Raw genomic sequence first — 24,612 nt, forward strand, 5'->3', positions numbered from 1 at the left:
TCCTACATTAATCACAGCAACTGCGGTGAGCGTCGAAAGTTGCCATTCTATCTCAATTGATCCTGTCCCTCTGGCCCTCAGAGTTCCGTCGTCATGGAAACTCACTGACACACCTGCAGCGGCCAGTCTACCGAAGTGCAGAGACTTTGCTCACAATAAGTCCCATTGGATTATAATGGAGAACTTTGCCCCGAACAACGCTTCATATCTCCTGATCCCTAAATGGTAGAGACGTAATTTTTTCTGCGTTTAGTTCGTAACGGATAGGGAAAGAAGAAAAGCTATCGTTTTTTGCTGGAAAAAGTTTAATAAAGGCGTAAAAAATTATGATCTAAAGGGTTTTTTTAAGGAATTTCCAAAATCCTCTAAAAACAGTCCCGAACAAATCGTTTATCTGAAAAAGTATAAGAGATATCAAAACAATTATTTCACTGTGAGTATCAGCAGGCTTTTGAGGACTATGTTGCTCATTTCAATGTTTGTACAAAAATCGGTGTAGGCACAGTGACGATGTAAAAAAGTGGATCATTTGGGGTGATGGAGGTCCAAAGCATCTTCAGGATTTTGCAAATTCGCTACTCCCGAACAAATTGTTCCTGCGGAAAAACCGTAACAGTTATCCACAAAATTCCTTTTTTGTGAGTGCCAGAAGGGTTGGGACATTCATATGTGAAAGTGTCATGCCTGTACATCAAACAGTTTAGGAGTAGCGACGATGCGAAAACGTGTGATGTTTTGGATTTTCAGACGTCATTTTTCAAAACCGCTCCATAGGAAATGAATGGGGGAGGTTTCGGGTTTGTGTCGCTCTGAGGTGATTTGCGAAAAATCTATAAATGCTACCCCAATGAGGGTTACATTTCCTGAATCCAGACAAAAATTCCTACGTTTTGATGTATAATTTATGTGGATAGGTTGAAAATTGAGCGAGTGAGAAGAAGTTGTTCGGAGAAGAAGAATTTGTTGAATTTCTAGAGTGCGCACTCTATAACTGCCTCCCTGACGACCATAGCAACGCATGTTATTTGCTGAATTTCTTGAAAAGCCAAAATTATTTTAAGGAGGTACTATATGAAAATGGTAAAAGATATGAAAAAGCTGAAATAGACCATAATAGCTGAAAGATATCACTACATTTTAAAAGTTGAATGGCGTTTCTAGCTGAAAGTAGGCTGAAGCAGTAAGCTGTCAAAAAGCAGCTGAAATGAGCGGAATTTTAGTGAATTACATTCATTTCCTATGGGAGAAAAAAAAAGCTGAAAATGTGCAGAAAAAGCTGAATATTTTAAAAAGTTGAAGAGTTAAAAGTACAAAAAGACATAGCCATCCATTCCAGAAGAAGCTGAATAGTTTAAAAGTTGAATGGTTGAAATCGGAGAAAAACTGTAGGAGGAGAAGCGAAGCAAAGTTTAAACAGTGAAAAGGCGGAAGAGGATCTCAATAACTGTGAATGCCTACTGCATTCACAGTAATTAAAGCAAGCAAAGAAATGTAAGACCTTTATCTGTCTCACCTAATAAGTCAGAGATGGATGCTAAGATCCGTAATTGGCATTTCTTTTAAGGTAAATCAATAGCAATTTGGTTTTCTGTCATTTATTTCATTCCACAAATGTTGCAAGAACATTTGAGATTTTTTTTTTTGCACTGGAGACCACCTGAACAGAAGCCCACCTGGGCTCTTCACAAAACAAAGAGACTGTGTGTGTAAATGCGGCCTCGCTGCATATTTCACATTCTCCTGCAGTGGAAAAACAAGCAACCCTCAATCCCACTGGATCCAAGGCTCAGTTCGGCAACAATAATTTGCTATGACATGCAGAAGGAAAAAAAAAAAAAGAGGGAGAAAATATCTATTCTTTACGCAAAAACGTGTTTCACTAGAGGACCATTTGGACCCTCTGTTCATTCTTTATGCATAACGCAGTGGCAAACGTGTTCAGAAAAGTTTAATGAATCTCTACTTCGGTTTTAGAGGTAAATAGACCGCTCTTCTCAAGATCATGAATAAATGATTATGTTGTATCTTGGTATTTTGGAGGAATTCTGTGTGTTTTTTTACCCCTCTGAGTTCTGTTTTAATTGACAGAGTAAAGTTTAAAACCAGTGTTTGTAACTTTAGACTTTCTGTCAAATCACCCACCGTGGCCTTTCTAAAGGTTTTTGCTGAATATTGGATTATTTTCTAACTGTCAGCCTGCAGACTGGTGCAACTTAGCTGTTTGTCTACTCAGCACATTCGGTGGAGGGAGCTCACTTGTCAAGACGAGCTCAGGTATGTTGCATCTGCCACAAGGAATGCAAGGAAACACAGGCTGGTGAAGCAGGTAGGTGCGACGGCGAGAAGGAAGTCGGAGTCAGGTGATTTGGATAGGAGATGGAAAATGAAATGCTGGTGCCTTGATGCGAACTCTGTGGCGACCAGGTTTGGCTGTTGAAAGTCTGCCAGCAAAACAAGCAGCAGGTTTGTGTTTGAACTGAGCCAGGTTTTCTAGGGAATTTGTGTTGAAACTGAAGCTAGTGTGGCAGATTAAATATGTCTTATCCTCATAAATATGACGTCAAAATGTTGCTCATAGGCAATACTGGAGTATTTACCCAATTCTGAATCCATGCTAGTATAACCAGCTGAATAAAACATGACCCCCACCCCCATAGCAATAAGCAGACTAATAAGGGTTTTATTGAATTTAGCTGTGACAACACCCTGTAAGTTACAGATGTCTGGCTGTGTGGGGGGGTGATAATGTCGGTTTGACTACTGCTAGTATATATATAAAACAGAAGATGCTCATTTTAATGGAATACATCAGTGGTACCTTTAAACATAATAGTAGATAAATTAGTTGATAAATATACCTGCGTTAACCCTGATGGAAATGCTTGGTTTGATGTCATACACAAATAAACAAAGTTGTGTCCCTATACAGTGCACTGTACAGTGTTTTAGTAAATATCCGGTACAAACTGTGTTTTTAACTTTATGATATAGATTTATATCACACAGCCTGAGTCCATTTGCCTTTCAACTTGAATCAAATCCAACATTTAATAGTGTCCTGGGCTCAATATTGGCTTTTTTAAGTAAACATTTAACGCGGACTGGTCAGAATGGAGGTTGAACAACTTATGTATTCTGAACCGCCTGCCGTTTAAGCTATTTTACTGCAATTAATAAGTGTATAATTAGATTTTGTGGTGGCAGCAAAGAATTGATTCGGTGCTGTCACGGCATCGATGCACAGTCATCCGTCTCTTTATGGTGATGCATCTTAAAGATGAGCAATTTCCACCCCTTCTTCTGACTCAGATCATTTCGTGTTAAAGTGAGGACAGTCTGCATTCGGAGGATGGTGGATATTTGAGCACAAGCTGCCTGCAACATGACAATAGGCAACTCGTTATCAATTGAAAAACAACAACATCAACCATTTTCTTTGTTTCTATTGCAGATAGACAAATCTCCTCACTTTGCAGCCTTCTGATTTCTCATCTGAAGGAGGCCCGAGGCTCACAGGAATGAATTATGTCAATGAGGCTCTCCTGAAGTGCATTCTTGTGTGTGTTCGTCCCCCAAGATGCAGACATAATGATATATATGCTGAAGCCTGGAGGCAAACACAGTGTGTGTAACCAAATCACCTATTGAGACTGATTACACTTGACCCACATCTCCTCACAGTGTAGAGCGTAACACTCCTCCTCTCTATTTACAGTCTTTTCCTGCAGTCTCGGCTTCAGAGTTCACATGAATATGTACAGACTCTGACAAAGTATAGCAAAGGTGAAGCGAGGGGTTTCAGCTGTCTTAAATCCAACTCTCTGGGGCTCGCACTTCATGAATTATCCTAAAACCGTCTCTCTTCAACATCTCTGTAGTGAGGAGATATTTGGAGCACCAAACACTGTGGTCAGGACCACATATGCCTAGGACCGCCCATGGATCGTTTGGATCCCACAGAATCAATATAAAATGCAACGCAGCTGTCATGTTCACGGCCTTCTGACATATAAGGCCAGAACATTATTTGGGGCATGGCTTGACTGAGGCAGATTCTGGACTATTAAGCAACAGTGGTTCTAGATTATGAGCGCACATTGTTGATTTTGGAGAATTAGGGTGTTCTGTCTGGAGAACTGCTAAGAGAATGAGGTCATGGTCAACACAAAACAGCAAATACTCTACATTTGGTTCTCTACTGGGCTTCTTGCCTTTTGCTACCCAACAGGATTTCATTGATGAGCTCTACAGAAGATTTTAATTTATGCATTAGTTTTTAGCTCTTGATCTCTTGTTCTGCTTATACTAAGGTTTTTATTTGCAAAGGTTTGAATTTTAAATGTTTTTTTTTTGGTTAGTCAGGAAGTCAAAATAACCTAATCTGGCGATATTATGGTCTACTGGACTCTGGGGTGTTCTAGTGTTAAGATCAGAAGAAAGACGTATTTGATCTTAGATTGAATGAATTGCTCTTGACCATTAAGAACTGGCAAAAAAAAAGAGTACATGTTACATGAGTATCATGGTTATAGGATGAGGCTGTGCATGAAAGCTGAAACTCCTAAAATCAAACTTAAAATTAGTATTTCCGTGAAGCAAAAAAGACAAAACCATATCCTCAAAAAGAGAGATGAGTGGTGAAACAAGGTGCCACTTCCTATAACCCAGCTGCCCCGGTCGGTTTCTCTGCCTGTGATCACGTTCTGCACACAAACCACCAAGTGCCAGTGAAAGATTCATGGAGTGGTCATGATGAAGGAACTTGTCTTCTGCTCCACTTACCGCGATGGACCAATTTTTGCCCGGCAACCTAAGTACACACCCCCGCAGTCACACTCACACCGACTGTCACGCACGCAGCCACCAGCGTTGGACCTGTTAAGAAGGCGGAGAGCAGCGAAGCGCACAGCTGAGGGGGTACTTACTCACCCTTAACCCGCTTAGACGCAGGCTCACAGACACGCAATCCGGAGGACTGTTGTCTGTCATGAAACTAATGTTGCAGACAGGACTGGAGGCTACTTGAAGTGTGGTCAAATGCCTCGTTGTGTGCAAAAAAAAAAAAAGATTTGCATTTCACTTTGTCTTGTGGGTTTGAGAATATCCATTGAAGACACACTCAGAAATGCCAAGGGCAATAACATTTTGGAGTCTCGGGTCTATAAATCTAAGATCCAAGTGAGAATGAGGCGTGACTTACTGACACGAGGAAAATGAAGGGTTTCTGTTTTTTACAGCTTTTTTTTTTTTGGCCCAGATTAATGGGAACTGAATCTTTTAAGATGAAGTTTTGTAAATTTCATAATTTTATAAATTATTGATAGTGAACTAATGAAGGAATACTGCATGTAGCTTTTCGAGTGTCATGCGTCTGTCATTGTGTCAATTGGTCATTTAGTGCTTCAATACTTTTCTTTACTTAAATAGTCATACTAGGACAACTTGACTTTATGATAAGAAATGTATTTTCTTTCTAACCTCAAGCCAAAACTCAAATCATTGTCAGTTCTTTAAAACTTTAATGTGTGTTGCTTTATGATGATTTGTTGTCATTGTTAAATTTGTCCTTGGGTGCTCTGAAAGGTACTTTCAAATAAATTGTATTCGTATTATTATTTTAGTCTGGATGTGAATTCTTCTGATCAATGTAGCTTGTAATATCTCATGAAAATCCTGTTTATGTGCAATATCTACCCTCGGTAAATGAGCCTTCTAAATAATCCTGTGCTTTAACCAAAGACTGCATGTTTCATCCTTTGGTCTCAATTAACGAACCGTGCTTGAAATTCTTGGACTACAGCTGCACAACATATTGCATCTCAGTCCCCATCACAATATCAGTTTCTGCAATTTGGAAATTGCTTCTTAGAAACGGTGTTTGGTAAAATGCTATGTTTCAAGTGTCATGCATTCAAAGTTAGTCATATATTTTGCTAGCTGCACGGTCTCTCGACTGCCCCGTTTAAGCCCACATCCGATGTAGATTTCTAGTCACTCTCTTCTTCACTCAACTTTAGTTTTTTAAAGTTCACAGAGAATGTGTTTCGGGATATTAACCATCGGCAAAAAAATATTGCTTCATTCAAATCCCAATTATAAACAGTAATACCACAACTACATATTTTGCTGATATCATGCAAAGTTAATTTGATGTGATGCTAGGAACAGATATGGACATATCTGAAAAGAAACAGCCATAACCATGCTTTTATTTAATTCACATTTTAACAAGGTTCAATGGGCATTATGGATGATGATGATGAATTGAAATAGATGCCACATCAATCTGCATCTTCCTGACAGTAAATATTGCAGATTTGTCTTTATTTACCAGCCTGCTCTCTGATGCAAGATTCACAAGGGTCCTTATTCAGCCAGAATATTAATTTGAAGTTCCTTATACCTAAAAGAGAATGATCAACTTAAAAAAGTAAAGTAAAAGAAAAACAGTATAATAAAAACGGCTTCAGTGTTATTTATCTTTTTGAACTCGTTAGAGATGTTATTCATTGTCACTTGTGATTTAGTGAAAAAGTTACTTTTTTTTTTCTCCCGCAGAATAATTATACTCAATTCCTTTCAGTTAAACCCATTTAGACTTCTGTTGAAAAATTGCCTCATCTTTCCCTGGTCTTAATGCAGCCGAGATGCAAATTCAAGCCTTACCAGAGACTGAATTGTAAACACGTTGCCACCACTTAACCGTCAGAGTGGGACAATGGACCAGAAATGATTGCACAGAAATCTTTAATGTACTTCACTTTTAAACCCTTGTTTAGAAATAGCAGCATTAATACAATAATCCATGTACCTAGACTGGGAGTTGTGTTTATCTTGTGCCCAGATGGGTCTAATGTCTAATCTTGAATCATTCAATCTAACTATGACGTGTACTACATTTCAACAACAGTTTCTTCTTAAACATCTGCTCGACAGTGAATACACATTTTTAAAAACATAACTACAGATAAACACTTAAAAGTGAGGCGCGTCTCAAATTTTCTGTCAAATTAACCTACAATAAAAAAAAAAAACTTTTAAGGCTGTTTATACATCTTAAGAAGACGGGGTCAGTAAGTGTGGAAGTTGCTCTATATATTGAGTCTAGCTGTTAATTTTAAGGTGTGTATTCAGGGATAATTTGGCTGCAAATGAAAGTAAATAGTAAACAACGGACATATTTAGTTATCGGCTCATATATGTATTAATGCAGTACAATTGAGTGACGGAGTCTTTCCCTCTTTTAAAGGTGAACATCTGAGGACGTGTCCTCAGGGTCCAACCTGCTGCACCAGCACCATGGAGGAAAACCTGGCCGGTGTGAGCACCCAAGAGACCGTGGGACTGATCAGAGAGGCCGGCAGGTCCCTGCAGGCGTCTTTCAACTCTCTCCACAGGAGCTTTGACAGTAAGTAGGGTGTTGGTGTGTGAGTGCATACAAGACGCTCATTACTGCCAAAGCTCAATAACAAACCTTCAGAAGCGCACCCAGAGGAGCGTGACATTTGTATGTTGTGTATTTGCAAAGTGGTGTTTGGCTGCGCCTGGCGGTCAATACTGCAGCTTCAATAATGGCAGGGAATGTGTGTGTGTGTGTGTGTGTGTGTGTGTGTGTGTGTGTGTGTGTGTGTGTGTGTGTCACCGAATGCTGGTTTGGGTGTCCTGTGCAGCAAGAAGACCCCTGCCTGGGTGCTATAATGAGAGCAGAGTCAGCCAGACACAATGAAACGTGATAAGCCGATCCACTGATCTTTAGGGGACACACACACACACACACATACACAGACAGAACAGAAAAAAAGGGTTGTCCCTTGAGGCAGCAGCTAGTTCAGCTAATGAGCTGTTGACCCACCGAGGAGCCGAGGCTGCAGATCGCTGAATATCAGAGACAGAGGGCGATGTAGAGAGAAAGGATACTGAGAAATGCCCCCTATGCCAACATGGAAACAGACAAGCGCAGCAAGCGAGAACTCATCATCATCGGTACTAAGAGGAAACAGTGAATTAAAACGCGAAAATAAAGACAGAGACTAGGCAACAGGATGAGAAAGCCAGAGGAGCATGTTATTATTAGTCTGAGGCATAAGGCCACCGTACATGCAGTAATGTGGCCGTCCATCTGGTTGTGGTTACAGCCGCCTGGCATTGGTCCACAGCCTTTGAAGCATGAGGGTGAAGCCATTATACTGCAGAGACAGCTCTCTGATTCCCTAATTCTCTCTGTTTCACCTCCCTGTCACTTAATATCCATCCGGTGGAGGTGGAGATTTTAAAGGAACCATTACAGAAATCTCTACAGTGACTCTAGGCAAAAAGCAATAAAAGTATGCATTGCAGCCATGTTATAAAACTTGTCGTTGGTCATTGGTGATTGGATAGAACTGAAGTGAAGCCGACTGATCTGAAATCAGTATGGACTGTTTTAAATGAGAGCAGTGGTTTTATTAACCTGAACATTTTCACGTCTGTATAGACAATAAGAGAAGAAGAAATCTTTATTTGTCATTGCTATTGTACATTCCAATGAAATTTATCTTCTGCAGTTAACCCATCCCTTAGGGAGCAGTGGGCAGCTATCACAGCGCACCGGGAGCAATCTGGGGCTAAGGGTCTTGCTCAGGGACCCACAGTGGCAGTCTGCAGGGATCAAACATGGTACTTGCAACATTCTCAGACTGCAAGCGTGCTGCTCTAACCACAAGGCGAAAAAACCTCATGCAAAAAAAAAAACACCTTAAGCTAGGTTTATATTCGCTGCATTGAACAGGGCACCAAAAGTGACACAATTGCGGTGTCCCAAAGCACGGGCCCCATGAGCTGCCGTGGTGCAAGTTTTTGCACTTGCGCGGACCACGGCTACAAACCTCTTTCAAAATGGGGGGATGCAAAGGAGCCCTTGACGAGCAAGTTCTCCTGAACTTATGTCTAATGGTATAGACATCTCAAGAAGTGCAGATTTGTTACAGTTTTTTTTACGATTGCTGAAGAATGATTTTGAAAACAGGGCTCAGAATTTCAAAACACTGCCCACAATTAGCACAACTAAACACACAATATGCAGAACACGTCAGACTCTGTGCAAAATGAAACACTCTTGTAATAACTATGGGCCTTCAATAGATATGCAGGAGCAGGTTGTGTACTTATATCTAATACTATATACACATTTATAAAAAAAACATAGCATCTTACCAGATGAAAGACACACATTTCATTAGGCTTAGTTCTGTTTGAATTTGAACCAGTTACAGACTGCTGTGTTTAACTTAAAACATGTTTAACAATTCTACCTCTCAGGGATTAGATTACTGCAAGCGAAGCACACAGAGAAAGTGAAAATATACAACGTGGTAAATTCACCAAAACACAACACAAGATCAAATTGAAAATATGATTCATTTCTCTTCATATAACCAAAATTTGTCAACATAGACAATCACGACAGAAAATGTCCCAACAGTGTCAGCCGAGAAAATAAAAATACTGTACTACCAATAGTAAAAGTACAACATCACAGGCAATATCCTCATCGGTAAGACAATGTGTTAAGTTGTTTTTACTTGTAAAGTGCTTTATCAAGTCTGATAACCCAAACGTGCTTTATTCTACAATCAATCATTCACACATTCACACCCTGACGGTGGTGAGCTATATTAGCAGCCACAGCTGCCCTGGGGCAGACTGACAGAGGCCAGCAGGCAGTTCGGGTGAAGTGTCTTGCCTGAGATGGTCGAACCAGGGGATGAAACCGGCAATGTGCCAATTGCAGAACAAACTCCCTAACTCCTGCGCCACTGTTGCCCCACAAATCGTGGAAAGAACCATCTTACAAATGATGGATGCATCGTTGCACAGCTGACATTTGACAAATTTGGGAACAGGACTACGTTCCCCTCCCCTTTCAGGTCTTCCTCTTCCTCTACCTCCTGCTCAAATTCTCCCTCCTCTTACTCTGACTTCTTCCATTTAGGTTGAAAGCAGGTGAACTCACCTGCTGCATCTTCGTAGTGCTCAAACATGATCGGTGTGTCTACAATAAAGCAATCATGTGTTTGTACATCTGATGTGTGTGTTTAATCAGCTGGCTCTTGAGAGTGGTGATTTGTCAGTCAGTGCTTTGGAAATGCAAGCAAGAGACGTTGTGATATACTTTAGTGTCTAACGTTTTGCAAATCACTGTGTGTGTTGTTCTGCACAAAGTGTGAGGCTGACTTTGTGTTTGTAGTGGTGAGAATCCGGTCCAACGTTTTGCTCCTTGAGTGTAAGGTGTCGATAAATATGTAATTATTTTGTTTTTAGTGTTTAAGCAATCATAAAAAAAGCTGTAAATGATGTTCCTTTTATTTTGTGAGAACAAAACAAAATAAAACTGAAAACAGCATACGCAAATTACTAGCATACTTTCAGGGGGCAGTTTATTGGTCAGGTTTATGGGTACAAACAACTCAATTCAATTAAATTTTATTTGTATAGTGCCAACTCATGATATATGTCATCTCAAGGCAATTTACAAAGTCAAATTCAATCAAATAATACAGATTGGTCAAAAAGTTTCCTCTCTAAGGAAACCCAGCAGGTTGCATCAAGTCTCTCCAAGCAGCATTCACTCCTCCTGAAAGAGCGTAGAGCCACAGTGGACAGTCGTCTGCATTGTTGATGACTTTGCAGCAATCCCTCATACTGAGCAACAAGGATTTTGACTTCTGTTTCCATCACTTGCAGCATAAATCAAGTCTCAAACAATAGCCCACAGTATGTAAAGCCATCAGCTTTTAGTTAGTAAAGCAAAGTCTTTTTTAAACCTTTTATTTATAAAAAAAAAAAGGATCCCTATATGCTTTACAGACAGGGTGTATCCCCCATCATCGCGTCTTTCTGTATGCAACGGGGGAACATATAGTCTTCTTCTACGTCTCTAGCCCTTCCTTTATTTCTTTTTAGCTGCTATGAACACTTCTACTATTCTTTTTGATTATTTACAATACTGCATGGAGCAATTTTGGAAGTGTGACACCAACTGTTTCTTCTCTTTTTACTGCATTTCCACTGGTCAAGTACTGCGTTTTTGGAGAATACTCCACGTATGTCCGTATCAAGCATAAACGTCTACAGCACTTCTATGGGCTCGCGCCCAGTCTGCCCTGCGCGACAACCCAACCCGCAAATATAATGGAGCCTTAAAACATCTCTCAGCTTAAAGTGAGGAGTAGGGCAAAGTTTTTGGAGACCAATTTCAGGGTCTCAATGAAGGTATTTCAGTCAATCTGGACAACACTAACTCATAGGGGCAAGGGTGTCCGAACTTTGTCTGCAGTTAGAGTACAAAAGGTCGCTATCGTTTCTTTAATGACCTGTATACCTGCAAATGTATTAGACCCAAGTTTCTTGAGGTGACATTGGTTGTGGATCGGAGCAGTATATCTACACTGGATTGAACGGAATGGTATAAATCGATTTACCGTTGCATTGTCAGATGTTTGTTTTCTTTTATTATCGCACAGTTTCAGTTAAATGGGGATGTCTTTCCGATGTAAAGGTCGTCACCTATAAAAACATACTGCAGTTCAGAGCGTAGTGTGTGCTTAAACAAGCTGAAAATAAATAGCTAGAAATGAAACCCTAACATGTAACCCTAATGTTGATTAGTTGTACTCTTCTTAAACACCGTGTCACCTTTACAAGGACATTAACCGTCACTCCACCAAGGATGTCTTAACTCCTTCCTCTGCTGTCTTTTTCTAGCCTATTTTACAGATCTACATGGTCGCTCTGAGCGCTCGCTGCAGGAGGTGCTGTCTCCCCTCGGCTCCCTGTACTCCCAGAACAACCGTCTGTTCACAGAGCTCTACACCAACCTGCGCCAGTACTACCGGGGCTCCGCCCTCAACCTGGACGATAGCCTGTCCGACTTTTGGTCCCAGCTGCTGGAGCGAATTTTTAAAGCCTCTGCTCCCACGGATGTAAGTGACAGCCTTGCCTGCAAGAGGAATTCTCGCGGTATTTGCGCATTCACAAACTCACGCTCCGGGTTCAACCGTTTGTGTCCGAACCAAAAAAGGCTCGGGCCAACCCACGTTGCAGTATCGAGGTTTAGTGCGGGACATACCGGTGCGACAAACGCAAGATGCTATCACATCTGTTCAGTAAGAATCCACGATTTCCTCTTTGATAGTAGAGCGGCGACTAGCTTACTTTGTTGGGTTTTTTCATGGTGCGTGCTGCTTACATTTTAATGTGATACAGTCATTGACTAAAACCAACCTGTGGTAGGCGGGCACTAGGTGTCACTTCGCCCAATCAGCTCGGAGATCTCTGCTGAAATTGCCTCCTTTCCCCAAACGGATTCAGATGGAGCAGTCGCAGATTTATAACGTACAGAGCTACAGTGCTACACGTTATAAATCTGGCTGGCCAGGTTATGTAAGTGAGGGCGAGTGTGGAAATATAAAGAACATTTTCAATACGCTTTTCTGTCTTCGATTTTGCTTGAGTGAAACAAATGCTGATGAATCTATATGGGAGCTGAGACAAGTTGAATTGAAGTGAAGTGAACTGACATGAACTGAATGCAAACGTCAGGAGACATGGAATGAACTGGAAATCGAAAACAGAGAGGCAAGTAAAGATGCATATATCAGGGATTGGATCCATAATCTTGAATTTGGATGAACATTTAGCAAATTATACCAGAATGAAGTTAAAATAGGAGTAATGACATCAGAAATGCCATTTTCAGAAATGAAAATTTTATTGAGGAATGTGACGATGTTGCGCTGTGTCATCCCTGTCGGACAGGTCAGCCTGTCAGAGGATTACCTCGAATGTGTCGCCAAGCAGCAGGAGACGCTTCGGCCGTTCGGAGACATCCCCCGGGACATGAAAACCAAGGTGATCCGGTCTTATGTCACTGCCAGGTCGTTCGTCCAGGGGCTGTTAGTCAGCGCAGATGTGGTCAAGCAGGTCTCACAGGTGAGTTTTGTGTACTAGTGTTTCTATCTGCACACAGACTCACTGCTAGGAACTCCCTCGCTTTGGGGGACAAACACGGAAACTCGATCCCATAAAGTACTTGTTTCCAGACTTGAGCAAGCAGTTATGGTTTGCATTATGGTAACCGTGCCAGAACAGAATGCCATCTGAATTCAATTCAGTTTATTTATAGCTGCTGATTCACGACAAATGGCTCAAAGTCCTTTTTGAAAAAATTTAAATCAGTTCAATCAAATCATACAGACTTGATTCCCAGTCAACTACTTACATTCCAATGGATCCTAGTTATCAAACGATGCAGCCAAGTTCAGGTTATTATTCACTCCTCCTGGACGAGCCTCTGAACTATTGATAATGCGGCTGTTTGTGCGTCAGTGTGTCTAATATCTGCTGGGCTGATTCCCAGGAAAGCAGATGTGGTGGCTGTTGTCACACCCTAACTGGGAGAGAAAAATCCTCCACCCCGCAGACGGGGAAACAAAAAGATCATCGAAAAACGAACCGTCATACTCTGCCATCAGAACAAAGCTCTCTCTTAGCGGGTTGACAAGATTGATGTCGCATTATTGGAGCGAGGAGTTTTTTTTTTTTTTTTAAAGATCTTAGCGGAGATTTTCCACAAACTCCCACATGTGTGCAGTGCTTGTCTCCTTTTATGTTTCACTTCAAAAAGCAAGCCTGCAATCAAGCCTTTATTTTCAGAAAAGAGTCTTATGTGTTATTTTTTTTATTAATTAATAGAAACCTTGATGGATTATAGTAAAGGAATTAAAGATTAAAAACAGGATTAAGTTTGTCATACCCAAGGGCCGTTTTGTTTTGCAGGCAGCTGATAAGAAATATTGAAAAAACGCAAATTCTCTGCTTGTATTTCTGCTTAAGAATTAATTGTCCCTGCAGTTTATGTGAAGCAACAGGCTGTGCAAAAATATCCATTTATATTTTTGAGGTCTTAATCATTTATTTCGTCAAGGATCTTCGTGCAAAGAATGGCCCCCATTGTTGGCACTTTATAATGTATCTCATCAGAGCACATCCAGCCTACATGCTTGCCTATCTTTGGGACTGCAAACTATTAATATAACTCAAACCTGATGACCTCACGGCATAATGTAACATTGACCAAATTAAACACAGAGGCCTTTTGGATCATGGGAGGCCCTTCACATGATTATATTTAGAAACAGTAGCTGCACAGGCAGTTTTTCTTTTTTAATGGCCAATGCACTTAAAAGTCATGGTTATTTTTTTAGCATACTATATTTTATGCATCCATTTGTTAAAAATGGCCCATGATCAGATATATGGAAAGTAGAAGTAAAAACTTACTTTCATCCTCTGGTTATATCGTTTTCTAAATAAACATTGTTAAAAGTAATTTCTAATTTCTTCTCTGTTAGGGTAGTGGCAAAGCTTTGGCTGCCAGTACCCTCTTTGTTCAGGCAATGATGTGTAAATGCTGCCCTCTATTGAATTGCATAGGCACTGCTGAGAAAAGAAATGAAGAAACGAAATTCTGAACAGCCCCATCAACATCCTTTTTTCTCTCTAATGAAACTGATTCCAGGTGTCTCTTGCCGAGGAGTGCTCGAAAGCCTTAATGAAGCTCGTTTACTGTCCTCACTGCCGCGGCTTGGCCTCCGTCAAGCCCTGCTCCAACTACTGCTCAAATGTGATGAAGGGCTGCCTGGCCAACCAAGCTGACCTGGATCCAGTGTGGCAGGAGCTCATAGGTAAGAGGTGTCAGCAAGTGCCTACGTTACCCAGTCAGTCAAAGTGACTCTCAGTATTTGGATCATATAATCTTGACAGATGTTATTATTACAAAAGAACACAATTTATTTTACAGATTTGCTAAATAATGGGTGTAGAGTCCAGGCCAGGGGTGTCCAAATTTGATTAAAAGTCATATTTACAATGCAATTAAATGTGTTGTACTTCAAAATTTTGAAGTGTAATATTTTAAACTGTCTGCAATAATTGTGTTCTAATTAGAAAGCAAAGGTCTCCATCTGCATCAGCCGGGCTGGTGGTGGTGGTGGTGGGGGGGGGGCACAAAATCAGTACAGGGCCACAAATGGCCCCTGGATCACACTTTGGACATGCCTGGTCTAGACTATCTGTCAAGATTATGTTCAGGAGCATCTCAACAAGTTGGAAAATAATGAAGAGGTTAATTTAATTTAGTAATCTCATCAAAAAAGTAAAACTCATTTAGACACATGGACAAAGTTACCCCTCCGTTAATGAAAGAAAAACCCACAACTGTCACAGAAAAAACTTGATACTGACAAAAGCAATAATAAATAAATAAAGATTGCCGAAAATTAACCAACAGAAATCAGACGTTGCTTTTGAATTGTGGTTCAACAGAATCAATAAAAAAAATAAACTAATGAAACAGGCCTGGACAAAAATGATAGTACCTGTAACTTAATATTTTGTTGTCCGAGCTTTTGAGGCAATCACTGCAGTTAAACTATTTATGTACCTGTGAATGAAACCTCTGCACCTGTCAACAGGTATTTTGGACCACTCCTCATGAGCAAACCGCTCTAGTTGTCTCAGGTTTGAAGGATGCCTTCTCCAGACGGCGTGTTTCAGTTCCTTCTATAGATATACTATAGGATTTAGATCAGGGTTCATAGGAGGCCGCTTAAGAATACTAGTATAGACGTTGTTGGGTGGTTCTAGCTGTGTGTTTTGGGTCATTATGCCGTTGGAGTACCCATGACCTACAACTGATACCAAGCCTTCCCACACTGGGCAGCACATTTCTCTCCAGAATGCCTTAAAAGTCTTGAGATTTCATTGAACCCTGCACAGATCTGAGAAACCCAGGGCCAGATGCAGCAAAGCAGCCCCAGAACATAACCGAGTCTTCTCAACGCTTCACAGTAGGGACAGTGTTCTTTTCTATGTGGGCTTTAGTTTTGTGTCACTGAACCTTGCTACAAAGCTCCAGTTTTGTCTCATCTGTCCAAAGGGAATTCTCCCAGAAGCTTTGTGGCTTTACGATATGCAACGTGGCACATTCCAGTCTTGGTTTTTTATTATTTGTTTTCAACAGTGGTATCTCCCATGAAGTCCACATTGGCTCAAACAGTGACAGATGGCTCGGTCTGACACTGATGTACCCTGACCTCGTAGGTCATCTTTAATTTATTTAGACTTTGTTCTGTACTCCGTGGTTACCATCTTTCTCTACAATATGTCATACATTTCAGTGGCTGCATCCAGGGAGGTTGGCTAGAGTCCTGTGGAGTTTAAACTTCTCAATAAAATGTTGTCACAGGAACATGAAGCTGCTCTAAGGTGGTCGTATTTCCTTTATCTTTAACACGCGTGTCTATAATTTTCCTTCTAATCTCCTGAGGCAGCTCTCTCCTTTGCTTCCTGTGATCCGTGTTCGGTGTGGTACACACCGTGTCACCCAACGACAGTGACTACCTGTCAGCCGATAAGGCAAGTTTATTTGTAAAGCACTTTTCAGTGACAAGACAATTCAAAGTGCTTTAAATAGTCAGGCTGAATGATTACTAGCTTGAAGATGTCTGTGATGCTAATTAGAGGACACACTTTAGTTTAACGTGTCCAGTGTGTCAAATTATTTTCAATCTTTTCTAAGGGTGCCATCATTTTTTTTGTCCAGGCCTGTTCCATTTGTTGATTATTCTGTTGAACACAATTCAAAAGCAGTGTCTGATTTCTATTAGTTCATTTTCAGTAATGTATTATTATTATTATTATTATTATTATTATTATTATTATTATTATTATTATTATTATTGTTATTATTATTATTATTATTATTATTATTATTATTATTATTATTACTTTTGTCAGTTTCAAGTTATTTCAGTGACCAGTGTGGGACTCTCTTTGTTTAACCGAGTTGTACCAGGATTTGTTTTCGTGTTTGCGTCTTAAAATTACCTGACATAAAGTCAGACATATTTGAACCATTTAATCCTGTTCATTTTGATGCTTTTGGTCAAAAACTTTTGGACTAAAATTCAGTTTCACAGAAAATGTAAATATTAAAAGTGTTTTTAAGCATAAATGCTGACCTAATGAAAATGATGTTTGTGTGAAGTGATTCCACTCAGTAGTTTGCCAGGGCTCCGGTTGCATGTTTTACTGTATCAATGCAAATGCATGTAACAAGCCAGCATCTGACACTGCTGCTTGGGTATCTCTTTCCATCACTCTTTTTTCCTCCACTTCACTTTACATGAATTTCCTTGTGTGCAGCGCTCTGTGAAAAGCGTGTTTCATTAGCAGTGATCTTTTGACTCGCTATCCTCTCTAGACTGTGATTATACGAGTTGCTTCTACACCTTTTTCTACCACAGGTTTCCCTTCAACTCAACTGTAAATTAATACGCTTAATTACAGCTAGTTATGAACAGGCAATTAACCTTTGCAATTAACCTTTGCTCCGTATTCTCCAGTGTCAATTACTGACTCCCCCTGCTCCCCCCTGTTTTTATTGGTCTTATCTGATATTTGAATATCCTTTAAAAAAAAACGATCTTTGCGTTTCCATTAACCGTGAGCTAAAATTATTAAAAGGAACCAAAATAAATGGAGTATATCAATCTGTATGACATTGTCACAGTTTCATTTTGCTAATCTAATTTCTAAAAGCAATTAAACTTTCCAACGGTGTTCCATAATTTTTAGATGTCCCTCTAAAGGATATGCATAGACTTTAATTTCTTTTAAACCACAACGGGATTCTACAACATGCATATGTTAAGCAGAGGTTTCTGTCTTTATTCCTCTGCTCAGACACAATGATCCAAGTAGTGTCCAGTTTCAGCACAGAACCGAGGCTCGATGTGGTTCTGTCTTCCATCCCTGTGCGAATCTATGAAGCTGTGCACCACCTGCAGGACAACATGGACACATTTACAGCTAAAGTAAGATATCTTATCTTATATAATTCAGTGATTCGATTAATTTAGTACAGAGGTATGAAGTCTTTAATGAATATTCAAAAACATGCATTATAACTCCAGTAAAGATACACTAAAGGGTTTGTCCTAGGTGCTCTGGTCTTTCTATTTATTTTATAAAGATCTTTGTCTCCCTCTATATAACTTTGGTTTAACTTTACTGCTGTCTGGTGATGATACTATCGGAATAAGAACGTTAAATTATTAGGTATTATACATGTCGAGTAATGCAGAGCATAATCACTATTTGAAACGTTTGCCAGTGGCGACCTCTAGTGGTCTGTTGTGTTCTTACACACTAAAAAGGAAATGTGTGTCTGTCTGGTCTCCATTTATTCTCCATCTGCATCTGAACTTGAAATTAATGTCAAATCTTTGATATGACACCTCAGTACCTAAATTCTTCCGTGAGGAAGAATGAGGCCGAGGAGAGAAAAAATGCTTTATGCATCCATTTGAGAGATTTAAACGGATGTGACACATCTATCATTCTTTATGAATTGAGTTAAAGGACGCTTTGTCTTGCTTAGTCACAGTCATCTCCATTGCTCTATCATAAATAATAAAACGAGTTGGCACGTTTTGACAAAACATTGGTCACATCCTACATTTAGATAAAAAGTGAAGGGACTGAAATGTGCAGGGGCGAACTGAGGATGTGTAATCTTTTGAGGAACATGGCGAAAGCTTGGCGTTTGTCACCTATATACCTGTAAACGTCTGGACGTTTACAGGTGTCCCAAACATGTGGAGCTCCAGGTGAACCAGGAACAGGTAGTCCACCCGCCCAGGAGCAGAGGAAAAAGAGTGGCTCGCTGACTGCATTGGAATACAAACCCTCCCCAACGGTTGGACTCATACTGGAAATGCAGGTTTGCTCCATTTGCTCCACAGTTTTTATATATATATATATATATATATATATATATATATATATATATATATATATATATATATATATATATATATATATATACAGTTACCCCCGGATATGGTTTTACTACCATCAAGATAAAATGGGCCATTGTACATGTCGTATTTATACCCTAGGGGAAAGAGAAAGTAACAGATCAGTATTAGAAACGTTAATAGAAACTATGATCAACTGGAGAAATGTAGGTATAAATGAAAAAGAGAGGTGTAGGATAGTTTTCTGCGAGTAATACATCTGGTCATTTTGAAGGTTTTCAACATTTTTGTAAGACTGCATTACTGCAGTTAAATATTTTACACAATTTTACCAGAGTTGCCAACAAATCTTTCCATTTCTTTAGATATTTTGTCACAGGTAACATTGAAGGGCATCATCTGGCAGCTACATGTATAGCAGCTACAATATAACAGATTAGTTGTTAGCGATAATATTGTCCTTTGGGTGAGAAAAGTTTCACTAAGGGCTGTATAATTTGCTTTGTAAGCAAAAGCTTGAATAAACATGATGCCCACATCTGCCGTTTGGTAGAAATGTGAAGTAGGCAGTTTGGTTCTCCATCCAGTTTAATTTGTAACGATAAAAATGAGGTCTGAACGCATCTGTTACTCTTTGATGTTGGTTTGGAAATGTGTGAAAAACTTCAACTGATGCAGTCATTTTAGACTAAAGGTTTACAAACTCATTATCTTGGGCCTGCATCCCCAACTCGTTGTAAATACCTATGAAAGTTCTCCAAATGAATACGTTGAGAACTAAATGTCATAATGCAAATAATTTCAGGACTGATATCGTTTTCGTGGCCGCTTTGGTCCAAGCTAACTTTAGCTCTACTCTGGCATGTTTTTGAAACTTTTGTTGAAACTTGTTACATTAATATTACAGTTAAGAATCAAGCTTAAATGGGAAATATATCTGAATAAAGTTGTATAATAATCCAAATTGCACCAATAAATAAGCCAGAGATTGAAAGTGGCCTATCTTCCCTTGATTGGCTCTGATCAGAATAGGCATATCAAAAATACTGAAAACTCATATTTTTTCTCTTTTGATTAGAGGCTCAGAAGCATTAAAATGAATGGCTTGTACCATTTTCAGTTAAAAAATATCACTGACCAAAAGCATGCACCTTTACAGAATTTAACATTTTAAGGTATTAATGTAGATTATCTTGGATTTACTAAATATTCGGTTGGACTCAAAACCTCTACTCCTATGAAAAAAGAGGTTACAGCACAATTTTCATTGTGCTGTAATATTGTTTTAGTCTGAATCTATCAATATCTGAAATCACAGGTTTTTTTTTCCTGATGTAATTCAAGCTCACAGTTTGTGTTTTTGTTTTTAGTTGAAAATCACAATTGTGAGAAATCCCTATATGAAATAGAAAATAATTGAAAAGGGGTTACTTGCAAGCGTAATTTAGGTCATGTCACTGTAACATGACCATCATATACCTCTTAATTCAACTTACTAAAAGTTTAGAAATTGATTTCTAGCCTTGAGTCTTTTAATTAGAAAGAATTTGCTTCCACAATATACACTACCATGCAATCAGCTGATCTTTAAAGACCATATAAAAAACTGAAATCAGTAGTTTTGTTTGCTTTATATGTATTAAAAGGGATTCTAGCCAAATAATATTGTTTTTTTATGTAATTTGTGTCTTAGTGTGCAAAGAAAGGGTATTTCAAATAAAAAAAAACGTTTTTAACCTGTTTTCACTGATAAAATAAAATTTGGAACTGATATGTGCGTACTATTTGGAGTTATTAAGGACTCTGTAATCGGTCATTTGACAAATCATGGTAGAAAAAGTTTATTTTTATTTTTTTTATCTGTTCTCAGGTGACAGATCTTTCCAGTAAGCTGAGGGAGATGCGTCAGTACTGGGTCCAGCTCCCTGTAGCGCTGTGCAGCAAGTTGTCAGCAGGGAGCAACAGCCAGGATAACTGCTGGAATGGCATTACCAAAGCCAGGTAAGACAGAATATAGAGATTAATGTGAATAAATGACCTCCGATTCATTTGGTAAAACAATCAAGAGTCTTTCTTTGTGTTCCTAAATTTACAGCTTTATGTAGATTATCTATTCTTTCAGTTGATTGCATTTACTGTGACTCATAAAGTTTTGTTTTTTTTTTCTGAAATGCAGGCATTTACCCAATGCATTGCAGAATGTCTTGAGAACATGTTTGTGGTCTCTCACATAATTTTCCATTTTACTGTAAACGAATCCCTAAACACAGCAAACCTGTCAGAAAAAACTGAAAGTGGAGATCACTTAAGGTCAGAGGAAAAGTGTTGGGTAAAACATTTCTTGAGATCTAAAATGTTTATAGTCCAAGTTTTAGCACTGTCCACAGGATATAAAAATATTTATTCCAACATCGAAGCTCTCTTAATAAAAAAGGGGGGTTCTGAAGAGAAGAAAACAAATGAGAAAGGAAAGAAATAAAACATATAGTGGTGACATTGTTACGATGCGGCCTGGCTTTCTTGGAAGAAACAGTTTGCTACACTTCCACACAAAAAAGGCATCATTCAGACTCACTTCCAACAAACCTTCGATTATACTGTGTGGAGATTTAATTCGGGCCTTTGTACAGATTTTTAGGACTAAGAGCTGAAACGCTAAAAGCCACACAGGCACGCAGCCCCGAGAACATCTAAACCTCCCGTAATCCGTGGGTAAATGGATTACAGAGCTATGAGATGCTGTGTTGATATGTGCAATATTCACCCGAACGCATCTCCTTGTCTTTAAAGTGGTTGGATTACAGCCACGCTATCCGATTTATACTTGTATGGCTTCTAAAACGCATAAATAGAAATGTGCCTGAATAATGCGAGTGACCATGAAGCACAGATGAGTCACGGACTCTTTGTGAAAGCTTAAGGGTATGTGAGTTTTGTGTGGGTGTGAATTATTAGTGTGACAAACTGCCTAAAGATGTAGAACTCCCTCTAGTGGTTTGCCTAAGAACTACAGTATATGTGTTTAATCAGGAATGGAAGTAAGTAATTAAATTAAGTTATTAAAGTGTGGCTTTAAAAGCCATCTGTTTGAAGATTAACACAGTTTTATGTAAATTGCTGCCACATTTGTTTTCTACATTCTGAAGTGCTTCATGTGAGCTACTTTTTAACCGCTCCCACCAACAACATAGATAGATAGATAGATAGATAGATAGATAGATAGATAGATAGATAGATAGATAGATAGATAGATAGATAGATAGATAGATAGATAACAGTTGCAGAAGGCATTTACTGTAAAATGTCTTGGAAACTGCCAGAAATAGGTCTGTTTTTCATAACACAGAATTAAAGGGCAGAATGTAACATGTCGATCACTTTGTCAGTCTCCCGGTCAGCTCTTCTATGATCCGTAATTATCTCTAATCACATTGTAAAGCAATTGTTTGCCTTTGAATTTATTGGCGATGTGAATGTGGTATATTAACTGTTCTCTGCTCTCATCAGGTACCTTCCAGGGGTGATGGGTGATGGTTTGGCAAATCAGATCAACAACCCAGAAGTCGATCTTGACATCACAAAGCCAATCATGAAAATACGACAGCAGATCATGCAACTCAAAATAATGAACAACAGGCTAAAAGACGCGCTGGAAGGCAAGGATGTGGACTTTCAGGATGCAAGTAAGCCCCCTAATCACGTGGAGTTTCTTCTCAGGGATACATATTTTCTAAATTGTATGCATATCCACCAACTCAACACAATAATAGGCTGTAGTCTGGTTCTTTTAGTTAAACAATAGCTGAATAGTTGTTGTGTAGATTGCATGTATATAAAACTGATGATTGATTTACCTTTGAGCCAATAAGGTTGCCATCGCAATGTCCAAACATTAAAACAGGTTTGAATGAAATCTTTTGCATAGTATAGCTATATCATGAAATAACTCTTCTCAGTAGTTCCAGGTATGCATTGTCCTAGCTACGATAGTTTATGTTACAAGGAATCTATATATTAGAGATGTTAAGAAAAGACATTTTAGGAAAAAAAGTTGAAAACTCAACTCAACTCAACTCAAACTTTATTTATAAAGCACGTTTAAAACAACCGGGGTTGACCAAAGTGCTGTACAGATAAAAGATAAAAACTGAATGCTAAAATACATAAACACAATGCAAAAAGAAAAATTGAATGCAGATAAAAATATAATAGGATAAATGTTTCAATTTAAATAAAATATTAAAATAGATTATAATTTGCCAAATGTCCACCTAGACTTGATTAAAAGCCAGGGAAAAGAAATGTGTTTTCAGAGAGGATTTAAAAACCTCCAAGGAGCCTGCCGATCGAATATGCCAAGGCAAGTTAAAACGCCATGGTAGTCAAATTGAAACTTTTAACTATCTAATATTACATTTAAATTTAACGCCACAGGTGAGGATATCAGCGGCTCAGGAAGTGGGATGTGTCTGAGCGGTCAGTGTGCACGGAGCGGACCGGGACTATACGCCTACTCGCCGGAGACCAACCTCGTCGGTAGAGCAGCCACCGTTCACATCAGCGTCTGCAACCTCCTGCTGCTGCTCCCGTTTGCTATCCTGCTGCTGCAGCGATGATGGGGCCCCCCTTCGCCACCATGTTGGAAAGGGCTCTGAGGGGCCTGAGGACTGAACCATGGGAAATGGGGTTGAACGGGACGAAGAGTGGAACGTAACTTTGCCAAAAAAAAAACATTTTGTTGAATGGAGGAACATTTTCCTTGACTCAAGGGAATGACCATACTCTTTACTTTGCTGAGCTTCAATGTGTTTTAGTCTGAATGTGAATTAGTGTGCTCAGTGGCTGTTTTGATGAGGATGTTTGAAAAAAGACCGTGACAACGATGGATGCTCATATCGAAGTTGCCTGTGTAGGTCCAGTTTCCAGCCAGCAGGTGACCCTGTCTGTGGTACAATCACCAGTTGTTGTTTTTTTTTTTTATTCAAGTTTGTATGAGTTAAGCAAAGTGTGTACGCTGTAAATGTTTGTGTTCCTTACCTTAAAGACTGGCACCATACTGAGCCATGAATGTACAACACGATACTCTACTGGCAATGAAATCCACATTATCCGTGATGTAGATGTCCAGACACATCATTTGCTACATTCAGTTTCAAATGATGCAGAAAAATCGTTGCACTCCTGAAATGTCTGACTTGTTGTGATTGCACCAGTTTAGCTTACCTTTACTTCAAAAGAGGAAAGAAAAGGTACTCTTTTTAACAGCCTATTACCTTTGTAAATAAGGGAATGGCCTCATGGAAGCCTCCGATAAACGAGCAGAAAAAAAATATTTTCTGTAATTTGTTTATCGAAGGCGAAGAATCCCGAAATATCCTGTTTCCATTTACCACAAAAGAAAACATAATGATAAAACAAACAAAGCTACATTAGGATATTTCATAATGAATTCACTTCTGAGGCAATTAGCTGTTCTCCAAAGTAGCTGAATAATCGGTACATCAAATGCTAGCTTAAAGGGGACATGTCATGCTTTTTATTTGTTTTTACATTAAAATCCTTCAGTTGTGGTCTATATACGGTGAAAGTACAATGCTTTGGTCTGAATCCTTAACATACCTACCTGTTCGCCCTTTTTTACCCCTGTTCTGAGATGTGCATGAAAGCAACTCATTTTGTTTAACTCTAAAGGAGGCATTTCACTCCCGCCCAGGTCCCAGAGTTTACCACGCTACCCTGATCAGTCATGTTT

General features: G+C 39.3%; 1 protein-coding gene across 1 annotated transcript in view; it reads left to right on the forward strand.

Annotated features, from left to right (window-relative positions):
• The window catches only part of LOC105936982 (glypican-1), a 51,832-nt gene extending 27,642 nt beyond the window's left edge, over positions 1-24,190 (forward strand). The window contains exons 2-10 of the mRNA XM_012878074.3: positions 7,250-7,408; positions 11,743-11,960; positions 12,796-12,969; positions 14,558-14,723; positions 17,785-17,915; positions 18,686-18,823; positions 20,731-20,861; positions 22,368-22,543; positions 23,295-24,190. Coding sequence (XP_012733528.2) covers positions 7,250-7,408; positions 11,743-11,960; positions 12,796-12,969; positions 14,558-14,723; positions 17,785-17,915; positions 18,686-18,823; positions 20,731-20,861; positions 22,368-22,543; positions 23,295-23,476 — 1,475 coding nt within the window. The 3' untranslated portion in view covers positions 23,477-24,190. The remainder of the gene's footprint in view (positions 1-7,249; positions 7,409-11,742; positions 11,961-12,795; positions 12,970-14,557; positions 14,724-17,784; positions 17,916-18,685; positions 18,824-20,730; positions 20,862-22,367; positions 22,544-23,294) is intronic.
• The last annotated feature ends 422 nt before the right edge of the window (positions 24,191-24,612 follow it).

Source organism: Fundulus heteroclitus, chromosome 9 (genome assembly GCF_011125445.2).
Source record: "Fundulus heteroclitus isolate FHET01 chromosome 9, MU-UCD_Fhet_4.1, whole genome shotgun sequence".
Lineage (NCBI taxonomy): Eukaryota > Metazoa > Chordata > Actinopteri > Cyprinodontiformes > Fundulidae > Fundulus > Fundulus heteroclitus.